Source organism: Leptinotarsa decemlineata, unplaced genomic scaffold (genome assembly GCF_025532065.1).
Source record: "Leptinotarsa decemlineata unplaced genomic scaffold, Ldec_3_MD MMD2_tig00002159_RagTag_RagTag, whole genome shotgun sequence".
Classification (NCBI taxonomy): domain Eukaryota; kingdom Metazoa; phylum Arthropoda; class Insecta; order Coleoptera; family Chrysomelidae; genus Leptinotarsa; species Leptinotarsa decemlineata.
In genome coordinates, this window is record NW_027412574.1 from 2,570,541 (window position 1) to 2,588,993 (window position 18,453).

The 18,453-nt window shown below is 33.1% G+C and overlaps 1 protein-coding gene across 1 annotated transcript in view; it reads left to right on the forward strand.

Moving 5' to 3' along the window:
- The window catches only part of LOC111511192 (bridge-like lipid transfer protein family member 3B), a 119,937-nt gene that overhangs the window by 73,630 nt on the left and 27,854 nt on the right, over positions 1 to 18,453 (forward strand). The window contains exons 13-14 of the mRNA XM_074177051.1: positions 4,371 to 4,727; positions 6,761 to 6,917. Coding sequence (XP_074033152.1) covers positions 4,371 to 4,727; positions 6,761 to 6,917 — 514 coding nt within the window. The remainder of the gene's footprint in view (positions 1 to 4,370; positions 4,728 to 6,760; positions 6,918 to 18,453) is intronic.

The window sequence follows — 18,453 nt, forward strand, 5'->3', positions numbered from 1 at the left end:
TCATTGCTGCCTCAACCAAACTCGGCTTCAATTGTTGTATAGCATAACTGAGGATAAACTACAAAAATACACTTTTGTCTATTTTCCACTATATTTCTTTATTGTTGACCGGTTTCGGCTATTATACCATTTTCAAAACTAACTGATTACATTTAAATCCGAGTAATTTATACCTATATTATTCTAGCATAAATGATTTGATATACCTGATATATCTGATATACCTGATATCCGGTACCTGCGTTTCATATACCTGTAAAATCCGTGAACATAACAAAGCTTTCAATGTAATGTAGGTTTTGGGATCTGGACTATAGGTTCAGGAGAGGACTATTGTTTAATTCAAGTTGTTCGTTGAGGACAATAGAATTGGGATCTTTCTTTGACCTGTTTATTTCCATAGATTCCAACAGATTCATCATATTCCCTTTTTCGCATGTATGTAGGATCTTTAAATTATCTTTATCTATTTTATGTTTCGAATTTTGAAGATGTTCGTACATTAATGATTTTTTATCCGAAATGACATGTTCGTGGTACCTTGTACCTTAAATTGCAAATTCAGGGAGATCACTAATTTCAAACATTCTCACACTATACTAAATTCTATAGACTTGACAAAGAAACTCAACAACATAAAAATTAACAACAACATTAAATTAGTATCGTTTGACATCAAGAACATGTTTCCAAATATTCCAACAGATGAATGCCTTCCCCTGATTAAAAACATATTAGATAGACATAATACTAACCCATATGTCAACAGTGAACTCTCTGAACTGTTCAACACGTGTTTAAAACAAAACTATTTTAAATTTAATAATACATTTTATATACAGAACTCAGGCCTACCAATGGGATCACCGATAAGTCCGTTACTAGCTGATATATTCCTAAACAATTTAGAGACTAATCTAATTTTGAATAACTGTCTTTCCCATAAACATATTGTGTTCTGGTTTAGATATGTATATGACATATTAGTAGGCTTCGATGGTTCAACTAGACAAATATCTCATTACTTGAAATTCCTCAATAGTCTACACGATAAGATCAAATTCACCGTAGAGATAGAAGAGAACAATGAGATAAATTTTTTAGATCTGACAATATCCAAAAACAATGATAAACTCGATTTTAACATTTTCCGAAAAAACACATTCACAGATTGCACAATACCTTTTGACTCTTTTAACCCGATTTCACAGAAATTGTCTGCATTCAGGTCAATGATACATAGGGCTTTCACAATACCCCTTTCTGATCAAAACCTCCGAAGTGAAATTGCAATCATTAAACAAATAGCAGTTAATAACAAAATACCTACCACTCTAGTTAACAACATAATAATGAAATATCAACAAAAATCAATAATGAAAGAACTATACTCAATTTCCACAAGACCAGAACACAAATATGTTAGTATCAATTATGCTGGTAGAATCTCCGAGAATATTAAAAATTATCTCTCAAAATTCAATTTACAAACATCCTACACATCCAACGGAAATTTAGGAAACATATTATTTAATGCCAAAGCTAAATTAGAGAAAGGAAAGAGATCTGGTATATATCGAATAGAATGTGGTGAATGCCCTGCCATATATACAGGCCAAACTGGGAGAAATTTTGATACAAGGTACCACGAACATGTCATTTCGGATAAAAAATCATTAATGTACGAACATCTTCAAAATTCGAAACATAAAATAGATAAAGATAATTTAAAGATCCTACATACATGTGAAAAAGGGAAAATGATGAATCTGTTGGAATCTATGGAAATAAACAGGTCAAAGAAAGATCCCAATTCTATTGTCCTCAACGAACAACTTGAATTAAACAATAGTCCTCTCCTGAACCTATAGTCCAGATCCCAAAACCTACATTATATTGAAAGCTTTGTTATGTTCACGGATTTTACAGGTATATGAAACGCAGGTACCGGATATCAGGTATATCAGATATATCAGGTATATCAAATCATTTATGCTAGAATAATATAGGTATAAATTACTCGGATTCAAATGTAATCAGTTAGTTTTGAAAATGGTATAATAGCCGAAACCGGTCAACAATAAAGAAATATAGTGGAAAATAGACAAAAGTGTGTTTTTGTAGTGTATCCTCAGTGAACATGAATTTCCACAAAATAAACAAGTCGTCAATCGAAGAAGTGTATAGCATAATATGCCATATTTAGATGAGAAAAAACACTATCTATTTGTGTATTCCAAGTCAAGTTGGAGTCCAAGTAGTTACATAGGATATTATCATTGTGCATAATTCATCTGGCATATATTGATTTAGTACAGAATTAGTACAGTATGTGTACTGACATTTAGTATTAGCTTGTTTGACACCAAGTACTAAATTTTTTTGAAACATCATCCAGTTTGATAGTAGAGTTGCTCTGATTTATGGTCAGATATAGCTACAGTGGTGTTATCTGCAAATATTGTTATATACCCCTCTTTGATATGAAAAGGAAGTTCACTATCATATTATAGTAACAGTAATGGCCCATTAACTGAGCCTTGAAGCACTCTGAGGTTCAGATTCCTGGCGTTAGAGGTTGATCCATTACATTTCACGACCATGTTTCTATAATCCAAATAAGATTCAATCCATTTGATCATGTTTCTAGGAAGCCCCAAACTTCAACAAGAAGACTATCAGAGCATATGGAATCAAAGGCTCTGGTCGGATAAAAAAACAGAAATCATGTACCTGTTATTATCAATTTCATTATAAATATGATCCATATGATCCAACCATGTTGATAACAAAATAAGTTATTGATGTCAAATAGATCAATGACTCTGTTGACAATTAGTTATTCAAATAATTTGGAACACGAGTTCAATAACGATATTTGTCTCTAGTTGTCGATCTCCTTCGGACTACCTTTTTTTTGTGTGAATCGGAATAACATCTACTTCTTTCAATGCACAAGGAAAATAACCTCAAATGAGGGATTCATTCAAGAGATGTGTCAATGGCTTGGTAATGAAATCTATATGTTTTTCAGAGTAACAATTGATAGTTCATCAGTCCCCATGGATTTTTTGTTTTTCATTCCGGAAAGGGTATTCAAGATCTCAATTTTAGAGAATGGTAGAGACTGGAATGGGTGCATTATATCGACATTGGCTAATGTTGTACATAGAAGCGACATATTTTGACCAAAATGGCTAGGTATACAAGTTTTTGCAGAATTTGAGAAATACCCAAAAATTCTGAAACATCACTAGCATCTGTGGCGAGTTCGTTATTTTGTTCAGGTGTGATTTGAATTCTTGAGGTACCTTCCTCCCTAATTAGTTGTTAATGATTCTCAAGTTCATTTACTTTTATTCTTCAAATTGTTCATTTTGGAACGGAAGTAATTCATTTTTGGCAATTTGATATTGTGCTTAGGTAACAGTTATTTTGATTGAATGATTCATTTCACAAGTATGAGATTGTGGCCTGGAAATAACATTGTTCCGCGATTCTTCTGTTTGAATATCTTGGACTATTCCTTTGCATACAAACCATTTAGCGGATTTCCCCAATAAATAGCCATCAGTTTTATAATCACTGTTCCTATTGACGCTGTCGCACTCTATAAAGTTGTTGGATATTTTCAAATTATGTGAAAGGCTTTTTACAGCTAGATTACGCCACATCTACTTGTATATGTCTCAGTGATAGTAATGTGGTTAATCCAGGCTATTTGTTTACAAATATATTGTTCAAGGTATTCAAATTCATGTTATAGTTTTTGAGTCATAGAATAATTATGACATTCTCATTTCCAAAACGTTAATTATCACATGCAGGGTTTACTAATTGATTATCCCTGAAACCAGGTTTCAGAATAGGTTGAACTGAAAACTTTTCGCCAGACTTGTCGTTTAAGAAGTTTGGTCGGATATCAGTAGTGCATTCTTTTTTAATTGTAAATATTTAAGGGGCAGAGTTCAATTGCTGGAGTTACCACTCCATGGAGTTTGTGTAGATATATCATTAAAATTCATATCTACGCCACTGGGATTCATTAGTTGATGTGTTTGTATACAGTTTGTTTTTGTGGAAACAGAATCGTTTTTGAAACGGATGACAGTATTTCCTGTCAAAAAACAAACTTTCAACTTCTTTTTTATCAACTCTTATGGTAAATACCTGAACATGATATGCATACGTAGTAACTTGGTACCTTCATTTTGCAACACAAATGACATTTTGTTTCAATTATGTATATACCCAATCGCGGTCTGTATTTGATGAATACTTTAACTTATGTAAGATAAATATCTCCTCATAGTATCAATATTGTTTTCAGGCTATATTCAAATTTAAGCTAATAACACTTCCATTTTCAGTTTACTCGTGAAATGCTATGGACAGAGGCAAGAGATATTTGGTTCATTAATCTTGATCCTGTGTGGGGTGAATTTTACGAACCTGGATCAATTAATCGGAATAAATACGTAACATTTTTGGAAGCGATACCAGTAACTATTTGGCTTCACACTCATTTAGATCCAAATTCAACACTGAAACCAGTTTCTGGGGAAATACCAAAATCTTCAAATGCCGATATTCATGTCCTGGTCCACATCTCGAATTTGATTAGTATCCAAATAAATCATTATCAATATTTATTTCTTCTAAGATTAGCCGAGGACGTTACATTATTGACAACACTCATGTCAAAGGATGCTGAAAATATTTTCAAAGTAAGTGATTTTTCAATTATAGTCTGTGAATTTCTTATCTCGCCTTGCGAATAGTTTTCTCATTCTTTAGTTAATAAGAAATATCAACTGGTTGAGATTTTGTTTTCATTTTTTCTGTAGGTATCTACTCGTATTATATTAGAAATTATATATTTTGTCTAAATTTGGTGCAGCAACATCTACTTACAAGTAGATAGATAGATAGATAAATTTATTAATCTCCATAAATCATTTACATGACATAAGTCCAATGGGTAGTCATAAAGATAAGATAAATATAATAGTTTGAGTAGTCAGGTATTTACACATAATAACATCAAGTAATTGATGGAGCATACAATATATAAATATGAGTCTAAGTTGGATGCCAACTATTGACAAAACTTGTTGAAAATATAAAATGTACATATAAAACATATTAAAAGTGTTCAAAATGTGTCTATCGGTCATTGGATCTAGTTCTAATATTCAACTCAATGTATTCAGTTAGTGAATAAAAGGAGTGATGGAGCAAAAAATTCTTTAGATCGGATTTGACTTTTTTTTAATTTTTTGCTAATTTTATGCATTCAGGAAGCAGGCATATTCTGTTGAATTGATTTAGGTGTATGTTGTTTTTATATCTAGTATCGTGCTCATGAAGATCGCTATTTTTTGTAAATTTATCTTTATTATTAAATGTATAAATTAATAACTTACTTAAATAGGTAAACACACGGGAACGTTAGAATATTTTCATGTTTGAAAGTATTTCTGCAAGATTCATTATAATCCATGCTAAAAGTGAGTCTTATAAATCCTATTTGTAAGATGAACACTCGTTATACTTCAGTTGACCTACCCCATGTAATGATATTACAGCTGATTGCCATGTAGACAAGAGCGTAATACATGTTATTCAAGTGGTTTCTATGAAAGTTCGATTTGAGACTAGTAAGAGCATAATACAGTGTATTCAGTTTTTTACGTATGTTATCAATTTGGTTGTTGAAGGTTAATTTGTAATCCAGCTCCATACCAAGGAATTTCGTACTTTCTGATGCTAAGATACTATTGAATTGGATAAGGACCATTTTTTCCATATTATCAATGAGGTGATTTCTCTCACACCATCCAGTGAAGTTCTTCACTACTAGTTGTACATCATTCGTCAAGTCAAATGTATCGTTAGCAGTTAATATAATTGTTGAATCATCTGCATAAATGAAGACCCGCCCTTTGTTAATGTGGAGAGGTAGGTCATTGATATACAATGAAAACAACAAAGGACCCAATACTCCACCTTGAGGAGTCCCAAGGGAAATATTTTTTCCTCTGAAAGTTCTTTATTGACCTCAACTTTAAGGGTTCTACCGGTCATGTATGAAAAATGAAAGATTGTATGGAATTTCGAATGCCCATTGATTCTAATTTTATCTTCAAGAAGTATGGATTGATGGTGTCAAAGGCGCGGGTGAGGTCAAAGAAAAGTCCTACTACATATTTATTTTCATCGATATTTTCATAGATATACTGAATCATATCTGTTGATGCGGTCTCAATAGAGTAGTTGGATCAGAAACCGTGCTGACAAGGGGTTAATATTTTTCTATGCTCTAGGTAATTTATCAATTGATTTTACACAGCTGTTTCTATATCTTTTGAAAAGCAGTTGAGTATACATATCATTCTATAGTTTTCTATACAATGCGTGTCTCCTTTTTTAAATGCTGGGATGGTTTTTGTGATTTTTAATTTCTTTGGAAAGCAACCTTGTGTAACTGATAGGTTCACAAGAGTGGCCAATTCACTTGAGATTTCTTTGACAGTCTTTCAGTAGTAAAGCTGGAATCTCATCGATCCCTGCAGATTATTTCTTTTTTAGACCCAGGATAATGTGCTTGATATCACAATTGCTAATAGGTTTGAAGAACATGCTTTGTGGAGAGCTTATATCATTTTTTCTACAATTTTTTTGAGTAATTAACATAATTACTTGTATTGCTTGACGTAATATTTTCCAATAAACACATTGAGTTTTTATCTTTGTTTAGGTTGTAAAAAATAGTTCAATTATTATGGGAGCACTCTTACCACAGCTCGAATTGAATTTTGTTATGCCAGCCCTAAGCACCGAAAGAGATATTTTGGACGATGTGGATTCATTTATTCCTCCCATTTCATCTGTTACAGTAGATGAAACTTCATTTGGTAAGTTTTTTAACTGGTTATGAATATTTTTCTAGAGTTTGAAAAGAGCGGATATTTTTGTTACATTTGGCTAGTGCTGATGCTGAAAAATCCATAATGAATATTTAGAAAACACTTTATTCTGCGATCGTTACACAAAAAAGTTTTCGAAACCGAAATGTGTTCCACTATACAGTACCTTCTTTAAGCGACTAATTCAAAAGTATCAGTCTAATGACATGCTTGAAGAAGATACTATATAGTGAAACATATTAAGAATGGTAAGGACACTGAGTGAGATTCAAATCGGACATTACCTTGAAATTTATCGAGACAAATAGGGGCGGACCTTATTTCCTTCAAACGATCGCGGGAAGACGTTCTGACCGATTCGTCAATTGATGTTTATGAGTAGGAGAAAGAGATAGAGCACTAGAACGCCCAACACTTCTTACATACAATCGCATTTGATGCAAACAAAGTTTGACAATGTGGTATAAGGAGAACGGTATTGTGATTTCATTCATAACATTTCAGGTAGGAACTAGGAAGGGCGATGTTAGACAGCGATCTATTGTTTACACAGCGTAGCTTTATAGACATAAAATGTTTTTCTTCTGTGGTCTATATACGGATGATTCTTCCGAGCATGAAAATTCATTTGAAATAATTTAAACTCTTTCTCCAAGGTATATTTGAATTAAGTACTTATATAATCCCACGTCTCTTGCTAGATTTGCTTCTTCTTCGGCTGCCTCTTGCATTGAATCCCATGCAGATTTTCTCAGGACATCGGAAACCTTATCGTGATATTTATTGATGATTTTATTGGCCATCATGGGCATGTTGACAGTGGCAGCTATTTCATCGAGTTGCGAAAAACCGATTCCTGTAGAAATGGCAGCTACGGCTAAACCCGAATTGATATCCATTTCAGTGCATTCTGTCTTCTCCGTTGTGATAGTTTGGATTGAGCAACACATTTTGCATTTCAGAACAAAACTGCTAAAAAGGTCCTTTCTTGTTTCTCGAATTGGAACCATATCTGTTATATCACAAGAAAATGGTTCATGAATTTCACTAGTTCGGACTTCCATTGTCTATTATATAAAATGATTTGAACTCCCTGAAACAAGTAAAAAAGAATGATTAAAAAAAGATAGTTGAAAATAACAATTATATTAAGCAACAATAAACCTGAAATGAAATGATAGTGAAATAACCTACAAGTAAAAATATAATAATTGAATAAATAAAAAAATAAAAATTAAAGGGATGCAAAATTATTCAATTATTATATTTTTACTTGTAGGTTATTTCACTATCATTTTTGTTACATTTGGCTAGTGCTGATGCTGAAAAATCCATAATGAATATTTAGAAAACACTTTATTCTGCGATCGTTACACAAAAAAGTTTTCGAAACCGAAATGTGTTCCACTATACAGTACCTTCTTTAAGCGACTAATTCAAAAGTATCAGTCTAATGACATGCTTGAAGAAGATACTATATAGTGAAACATATTAAGAATGGTAAGGACACTGAGTGAGATTCAAATCGGACATTACCTTGAAATTTATCGAGACAAATAGGGGCGGACCTTATTTCCTTCAAACGATCGCGGGAAGACGTTCTGACCGATTCGTCAATTGATGTTTATGAGTAGGAGAGAGAGATAGAGCACTAGAACGCCCAACACTTCTTACATACAATCGCATTTGATGCAAACAAAGTTTGACAATGTGGTATAAGGAGAACGGTATTGTGATTTCATTCATAACATTTCAGGTAGGAACTAGGAAGGGCGATGTTAGACAGCGATCTATTGTTTACACAGCGTAGCTTTATAGACATAAAATGTTTTTCTTCTGTGGTCTATATACGGATGATTCTTCCGAGCATGAAAATTCATTTGAAATAATTTAAACTCTTTCTCCAAGGTATATTTGAATTAAGTACTTATATAATAACTCTATTTATATCATTCCTATTATTTTGTGAATACATTTAGTTCGCTTATCTAAATTGGGTATAAGAAAATTTATATTACTAAATTCCAAGGTATAGATATATGTAAAAGGAAGAAACGAATAGCAGATACGACCGCCCGGGATTAGGAAATATTCCTCTTTACGGGACAAAAGATACCTTTTCAGTATATATTTCAATCTCAACAAAAACAATTTATTGCACTACTCTAAAGTATCACCTCATTTTTTTGGTAAATTATATCAGTTATCAAATTTCAAAAATAAATTCACATTGTCAGGATTGATTCATTTTTTTAACTAGAAAGTACCTAATATAATTACTCTAAAACTTGTGACTACAAACTATTATCTAATTGGTCTTCCTTTTGGATATTGTGGATCAATTAACTCTGGCAAAAGGTGATTGAAGTAAAAATCTTTCAATTTCGGTAACATCTCATTTTCCCAAAATAAATGATCTTTTTCTATATGCAACAAAATTTTTAAGTTAGTATTCTTTGTGTTGATAGACAATTTTTTTTTATTTTAAGAAAGCATCTTCACCTCTTCCACAAGTAATCCAAGAGGGCTCCATATACAAAAATATGACGATTTTCGGCGAGTAATAGCAAGTTGGCCTTGAACTTGAAAATAATAAGCATGATTCCTTTTCAATCGCATTTGATTGTTCTTCAACTCAGCAAATGTTATTTTTTTCTCAGCAATACCTTGTTCAGGACTCATTTTAGAAATACTGGAAGGGCATTTTATTTCTAATAATTTATCTTCCTCAACAAAACTATCTGGCGTTGCTCCCAAAAATGGAAGATCCTTGTCAATAAAGAGGCCACAGTTCTTCACTTCTTGACTAAATTTTTCCCTGAATGATTGAATAGCATGGGACTCGTTTGCTTTGCCATACCGAGTGGCTTGATTACTTGAAAATTTATTATATAACATATTTTTTATACAATTTGCCCTTGAAGTAGTTTACCGCATTTTACAAATCTATCCAAAGTGGGAAGCTGTTATTCTAAGAACATAAGGGATTACCAGCTTGCCCAACTGTAGCTCTTTCGATATATTGAATTTCTTGTTGGGTCTTCTTCAATTTGTTCAAAAATTCAGTTTCCATTTTCTTATATGTTTCATCATCCAACGGTAAAGGTGGCACACATGCTTCTGGTCCATAATCTTCATCAGGCATGGATGATTTCACTTTCGGATGAAATTTTTTTTTGCGTACTTGTAATCTTTTTTTTTTGGTTCTGGAAATGAAGATCTGTTTAAATTTCTGTGGATTTCTACTCTCTAATGAAAGAATTTACTCGAAAAGGTCAGATTAAAATTAATATTTCATATGAATAAATTACATATAAAAATAAATACGGTAATTATACTGAAGATAATTAACTTTTCGACCTGGAAATAAACATATTTGATAATGGCGAATTATTCAATTCAATTTGATCATTCATCAGATGTTGAGAGTTTCTAAATTTGTTCATTTCTATACTTTGCAATATATGGTTATTTTCAGGTAAGAAAAGTTAATTATCTTCAGTATAATTACAGTATTTATCTTTAGTTGTAATGTATTCATATAATTGATGAATTTATACATGACCTTTTCAGGTTAATTCTTTCAATGGTTGTAATTATTATTAATGCTTGAGAAAGCTATTGGCTAGCGAAACACGTGTCGCGGTTTTTGTAAAACCTTTTGTAGTGAAAATCATACAATAAACTGTATCAGTAGGTTTATATACTAATTAGATTATGGGAAAAACTTATAATACTTCAACTTACCGTATATGTCCCTCAAATTTGAAGAAAAATTTCTAAGTAGATGGTTTGTGCATTCTACTTTTTGGCCTAATTTGTTTCCACACGGCCTACATTCCAACAGTTTGTTGTGTACCGAAGAATCGCCATCTCCTATCATCCTACAATATCTCAGACTGTGTAATTCTTCACTACATTTGAAACTTTCCACTATTATATCAGTTTCCATAGAAGTGGAGGTTCCTGACCAATTTTTATAGCATTTATGCTGGGGTATTTCAATATCCTTATGCTGGAATTTTGCACAAATTGAACAATATTTGTTTCTAATGCCCAAGTACAACAGCTTGCCCGTAGGATACCCAATAATACATCCCTGAAACATAAATCTTTTAGTGATATTTTTTTTTCATTTTATGAAGAAATGGCAATTCCATTTCTCATTATCAATAAGTTACTCACCACTCCAGATAATGCATCATAATTAACATTATAAGACCAGGCCCCATCTGTGACAACTGTTATACATGGCACTCCGTCATTGTCAATATCTCCCACGTCTCTTTCTAGATTTGCTTCTTCGGCTGCCTCTTGCATTGAATCCCATGCAGATTTTCTCAGGACATCGGAAACCTTATCGTGATATTTATTGATAGTTTTATTGGTCATCATGGGCATGTTGACAGTGGCAGCTATTTCATCGAGTTGCGAAAAACCGATTCCTGTAGAAATGGCAGCTACGGCTAAACCCGAATTGATATCCATTTCAGTGCATTCTGACTTCTCCGTTGTGATAGTTTGGATTAAGCAACACATTTTGCATTTCAGAACAAAACTGCGAAAAAGGCCCTTTCTTGTTTCTCGAATTGGAACCATATCTGTTATATCACAAGAAAATGGTTCATGTTTTTTGCCACTAAAAATTTGTGCAAATAAATGTTCTATGTCGAAAATCCGCCTACCACTGAAAATTTCATGGGTCGTAGCCACTTGCCTGAAAAAATATAATATGTCAATGCAACTCAATAATGTTGATTATTAATATGATACAATCAAGGAGCAGACATAATTACATACTTTTCCATTATCTCTAGGTAATCTTCATCTGATGAAAATCTTTCTATATCAGGGAGTTGTTGGGTGTCAGTTCTAACCTCGAGTTCTAGTCTTGCAGTGGAAGGTAAACTCTCCGGTACAGCAGTTTGCTGTTCTGGCCAACTAGATTGCTCACGACTATTACCTCTCCCAAGTTTTTGCTGAATAATCCTAAAAAAAATTCAGGAACTTACAGGATAAATCAAAGAATAATAATCCACTGGCTAAAAATTTTTATCGCGATTTTTCAATAAGTTATGGTTTAGTTAATTAACAATTTCATGTAGCTTCAATATTAACATTGCAAGTGCGATTATTGTTAAACCACAAATCTCAGAATTTTTCTGTTCGTGGAACGATTCTTCGAAGGCTTTGAGAATAGCTTCCAGTTGGCAGAATAAAAAAAATGTTATTCTTCACATTATTAACAATTTACATCGGTGAAAAATAGAAAAGTTGAATATATCATGAAAACATTTTTTATTATTATTATTTATTCGTTTACTACCTAAAATTTTTTTTTTATTTTTACCTTTTATTGTTTTAAAAATTGTTATAAACATGTGCGTTATTTATAAGATGATTTCCAAAATATTGTTGGAAATCTAATCTTCGATGCAAATTATGATTTAAAAAAACAACTTTACAAAATTGTTTTTGTTGCTTAAAAACGGTTTTGTTAATCAACATTAGTATTCAATATTGAAGAATCATTTCTCTTTTTAAATCATAATTTATCACATTGCTAACTAAAAAAAAAGCTTCAATTTAAATATTTATAATCAACGAAACAAATACAACCATGTTGACTAGACTAATGAACATACCTTTTGGATATTAATCGTCGACTTCGATTGCTCGAAGATGGAAATCGAGTTTTCTTCTGCGTACTTAGTCGACCCATATTGAAAAATAGCACAATAACATACACTAGCGAATGCACACACACTAAACACACCACCTAATTTAATCTGGTCCGCCTCTGGTCAGTACTCTACTTCAGAAATCTCTAGACTAATTCATAAAGATATTTACGTTTCTGAAATCCCAATTATATATTGCGGTTTCGTCATAAGTGTCAACAGTAGGTACCTACTAGATATGCTAATGAGTTATTTATGATCGAATATTCCTAATCCCATCGATCCACCTGCTTTAGAATTGTCATTCCTTCGACCTCATTCCACTACAGAGTAGTGGCCTGCTTAAAAGGCAATAGTAAACAAACCGTACAAATTCCAGTGTGATGTGGCCAACGCTATTTCATACGATTTTCAGTTTAGGATTCTGTCGTGGGGTAACACATTCCCATAAAAAATTTCAAAATACTCTTAATTTCAATATGCCGGCCAAATGACACATTATATGAAAAAATGTTTCTAGCAAACTCTGTCTATTTCTGGATGTAGAATCCCGCTGAGTCAATATTTTTTTCATAAAGTTCCATATTAACGTTTCAAAATTTTTTTTCCGCAAATATGAAACATTCATTAACTCATTTTCATCATCATTTTCTCGCAGAATTCTAAATTAGATTTCAGTATAACGCGCTCACTCCTTACGACTCTTTTAAGTATAAATTGAAAGGAGTATATTTTTAGGACATATTCATTGAAAAGATGGAGAAGTTGAAAGCCGAAACCTTTCCCAAAAAATTAATCACTCTTAAAAATATACCTCTTTCAATTTGAACAAGATTCTTATGGCTGGGATTTTTTTCAAATAAGCGAATTAATGTCATTACGTACTATCATCGATGACATTAGTAGATTTAACTCATTCGTGATAAAGTCGTAATTTTATGAATGAATTGAATGCTTCTTCTTATAATGTGCTCTTTTATTCACTATATTGTGTAGTAATCCTGTGAATGATATCTGATTCAATTCCATAACGAATGTTTGGAATATAAACTGAATAGGGAAAAGTGTTTTTTGTATAATTCAATGTTCATATAAAATTATTTGTTTGGAAAGTATTTTTCTTTTGTGTGAAAGTAGCTGTTTCGTGAGTGCTTTTCTCTCAGTTTTGTATGAAAGTTACTTCTTTGCATGATCTACACATCTTTGTATAGTTAATTTTTTGAAATTAATTGCTTCATTTTTGTAAGATTCACACATTGACATTCAGAAAATCTCTCAAATATTCAATAGTTTTTGGTATAGGGAAACGAGTATACATTACATGATACTAAAATATCTCCATCCCGCAACTTTACATCTTCAATTTCATCTATGAATTCAAGTGAATCAACAAAACATAAAGTCGATCATGAGATTGAGAGTTTCAAATTGTTTGGCTAGCCATTTAGCAATTTTATAAGTGATGAAACTTATGGCATAGGCAATTTGTGAATTTTTGGCAGGCTGTTTAGTTTAGACACTATAATATTAGAAACCTGTAGACTCCTGGACACATCTTGAGTGTGTTTTTCACTTCTGAAACCATTTATTATAGGGACTGTTATCAATTAAATTATCAATTCTCCCATAGTAATCTAACTGTCCAATATCATAACCTTGTCTGCTTTTTGATAGAAAACATCTTTCTTTTTCAATCATATATGATAATCCATTTTCTTTCTTTTTTTGGAAGTAAAGTGTACCCTGTTAGATATAAATAGAGACCAGGTCAAGATTAACATATTAGTGAACTTCATCTCCTGAAGATGCCAACTTGGTTGGTGAAACGCGCGTCGAAAAGAGTGTTGCAGTTCTGGTGTTTGGAAACAGTGTTTGTTTTGAATATTAAATATACTTAACATGATTATTGTAATATATACACGCACACGCTCCTGAAAATCAGAAATTAACCCCTCCCCAAAATTTTGATCTAAATCCACCCTTAGTATATGTGGTTCGTATATAAGTTCGGGTCAAATCTTGCAACTGAATTTCAAAGCAGTTATCCTTAACCAATTGGGTTGAAAATTTGCACACACGTTCAGTTTGGATGAAAATGCATAGTTAGCTAACGTTTGTTTGGATGAAAATTCATATTTAGCTAGGTGACTCCAATCTTCATCCAACATGGTGGATATTTATTTTTTATGTGCCCTATCAAATGAAAACGTTTGATGAAAGAAATGGGAAAAATAACATGACATCACTTTAACTCCAATCTGGTTAACCTTTTAATTTGGTGGACTAATTTTTTATGTAACTACATGAATTGGGTTTCAAATGAAAGAGTTTGATGCATATGAAGAATACGAAAAATAACATGTCATCATGATTGGTTCTTAAGCATTTCCATGATATGGGTATTCAATCAAATCAAATCAATTTATTCTTTACAAAAAAATACATAAATATTCAATCAACAAAGATCAAAGACAGATGCATCTTTATCGGACTAGACAGAAAAATGGGATGTAAATATGCAGTTTAGATAATTAACATATAGTTGAAATTAAAGTTACAGTGAAATTAAAGTTATAATTAAAATTAGTAAGTTAATATTTTAAGAATTAATATTAGCGAGTCAAGATTTTAAAAATCAATATTGAAAAACGAAACACATTTTAAAAGTTGAGAAACTCTTCTATACTATAAAATATTTGTTCTGTCAGAAAATGTTTGAGTTTAATACTAAATGACATGTTAGCCATATTACAGATATCTCGTTTAAGCTCACATATACATTTAAATTTATAATAATTTAACTCTTGAACCTGTTTTCATTTTCTTTAATATATGTAATTATTTGAAATATGTATAAGCTGGGCAAATATTTATTTGCGATCTTTTGAATTGGTCTTTATATGTTGACAATGAATGGACAATGAACATAGCTCTTAATATTTTTTCTGTGCTCTGGATGCCTTATCAGCATGTGGCGAGGAACCTCAAAATACTAATCCATACTGTAGAACTAACTGAACAAGTAAATAATATAGTAATTTAAATACATTGAAAGAAACAAAGTCTCTGAGCTGCCTTATCATGTAACAGCAGGTACTTAGTCTGGAGCATACAGTTTTTATATGGGCCTCCCATGAGAGTGTTTGGTGAAAACAAAACGAAAAATGTCATGAAATCACTCGATATGGCAGACCTCTATAATATCATCAATCAATTTATTAAAAGAAGAAAGTAATACAAATCATGAAATTATGAAACAACAAAGCAAAGGTGCCGGGAAACTTGTTAAAGACATTAATAGATAAAGAATGCTTGATCGATAATTCATTAGAAGTGGCAAAAATGTTCAATTTATTTTTTGAAAATGCCTCAAAAGAAATGGTCTCTAGGAATTCTTATACTCCTGACATTCCAATTATTAACATCAACAAATTGCAAACCAATTTACTTTCGTGTTACTATACTTCAGCTGAACTAAGTGAACTCTTATTTCCTAAAATAACAACAACAACTAAATACTAAATAGTTCGCTTCCAATACCTGAACCCATTCATTCTATCTGGAGACCACTCTCAGTTATGAAAGATACAGATGCTGTGAGATGCTATCATCCATTTTGAGCCTATCTGAGGAAAATTTCACAGCACCACATTCTCAGATTATCGAGATAGTGTGAAGCAGTGTATGAAAAATTATCGATGGCGGCATCTATTATAACTGAAGAAGATTATTCGTAAAACTAATTCTGGTTGCTGAACATCCAAATTCTATCCCAACCAAAAGTGAGAGCTCTCGATTGATAAGCAAAAACTGCAAAAAATAGAAAAAATCTATATTCAAAGGTTCACATCTCGAAAACTGTACAATTCTGAGCTTTGGCTGTGGACACTTTCAATCAGCACATCAAGAACTACAACATATTGTAATAAATCTGAAGCCGGCCCTGACCGATATCTCAGTCAGCAAACGCATGACTCATCGCGAAACATCGCGAAAGGTGTAGATAGTCCCGAAATCCCTAGAGAGATCCGAAGCGATCGTTGGCAATATAAAAAGGCGCCGCTTCTAGTCAGCCAGGCAGTCTGTACCTAGAAAGTGAATCGTGCGTTTAAAATAAATCGAACTGTAAAGATAAATTAAGCGTTAGTTGCTAAGTGTTGTACGTAAATTAGTCGTGATAGTGAAATATTGTAAAAATAAATTTGCTTAAGACAGTTAATACTTTAATCCGTTACAATTGGTGATTAGAAGTGGATTTTTAAAATAATTTTGTGAGCGCTTAGTGGACAATTTTTGTATTACGGTGAAATTGACTATAAAACTTTCGCGCAGATAGACTGGTGATTCATTGTGTTTCGCGAAGTGAACAGTACCGGACTACGGAAACATAAACTGATAGGTCTTTCTCGCGAAAAATAGATTTGTGAAAATAAATAAGTGTTTCGTACTCGAATAAAATAAGTGGACGTAGTCAGTTTTGTGGAAAATAGACAATAAGAGACAAAATGTGTTCGACGAAAGTGTGGCTAGTGGACTTGAAGCAAGAATTGGAGGAGAGAGAGCTAGATTCTTCCGGGAAGAAATCAGTACTCCAGAAGAGACTGTGGGATAGCTTGATTTAATCAGGAGAAGATCTCGAAATATATTTATTCGAAGTCTCTGGCGGTGATTTGAGTTCAATAATGAGCAAACTCGATGGACTTCAACAAAATTCGGTAAGCCTTGAAGAGAAGCTTCTGGAAAATGCGAAAAGCTTGAAAAATAAATTTCTAGAAAATTCGAAGAGTCTAGAAGACAAGCTTCTGGAAAATTCGAAAAGTTTGGAAGATAAATTTCTAGAGAATTCGAATAGCTTGAAAGAAGAACTTCTAGAGAATGCAGAAGGCTTGAAGAAAGAGCTTTGTAGTGTGGCGAGCCTACTCGAAGAAAGGATAGGAACCATCGAGACAGAAATAGATAAAATCAGGAAGGAAATGAACACAGAAGTAGAGAAAATCAAAGGCGGAGTTCAGGCAGACATCAGCGAGATAAAGGAAACAATTAGAAAGTTGCAAAACCAAATCGATAGTTCTGCCCACCCCACAGAAACGGTTAATGAAAACTCAATTCCGGAACTGAAAGACGTCAAACTCAATCCTGAACCAGGAACACTCTCTATGAAGCCGCCCGAGTTCGACGGAAAAACTCCTTGGGCAAATTATCGCCGACAGTTTGAAGCTGCGGCCAGAGCGAATGGATGGAATGCAGAAGAAAAGGCGGTAGCATTAACATTGGCGTTGCGTGGAGAAGCAACGAATATTCTGCATACCCTCACGGCCCAAGAACAGGAAGACTATGACCAACTCATAAAGCATCTTGAGCTGCGGTATGGACAGGCCCACTTAAAGCGTTTATCATTCACAGCTGAAGAGCCGCTGCCAGAAATCAGGAAAATCCCTACAGGAGTTTGAAGCCGACATAGCTCAATTGGTCCGTCTGGCATATTCTGCTACACCCGAAAATGTAATGGAGCGGTTAGCAGTTCAGGCATTCTTGGATGGATTTCACGACCAAGAAACGAAGCAGGCCTTGACGCTAGTTCATCCCAAACATCTTGTCCCAAAGATGGACAAGTGCCTGCAGATATTGAGGCCACCATCAAAAAAGTAATGAAGGAAGTTTTGCCTGAGAGGAAAAATATAAGATGCTCGAACTGTGGGAAAATTGGGCATGTGCGTAGCTAATGTCCAGCTTTTAAAGAATCGACACCAAATCAGGAAAACTAAAGGGGGTCGATGAGAAGGGGCAATTGTCGACCTGTACCCAGCAACTCCCCGTAAAAACGCATATGTTGCCGTTCGTCA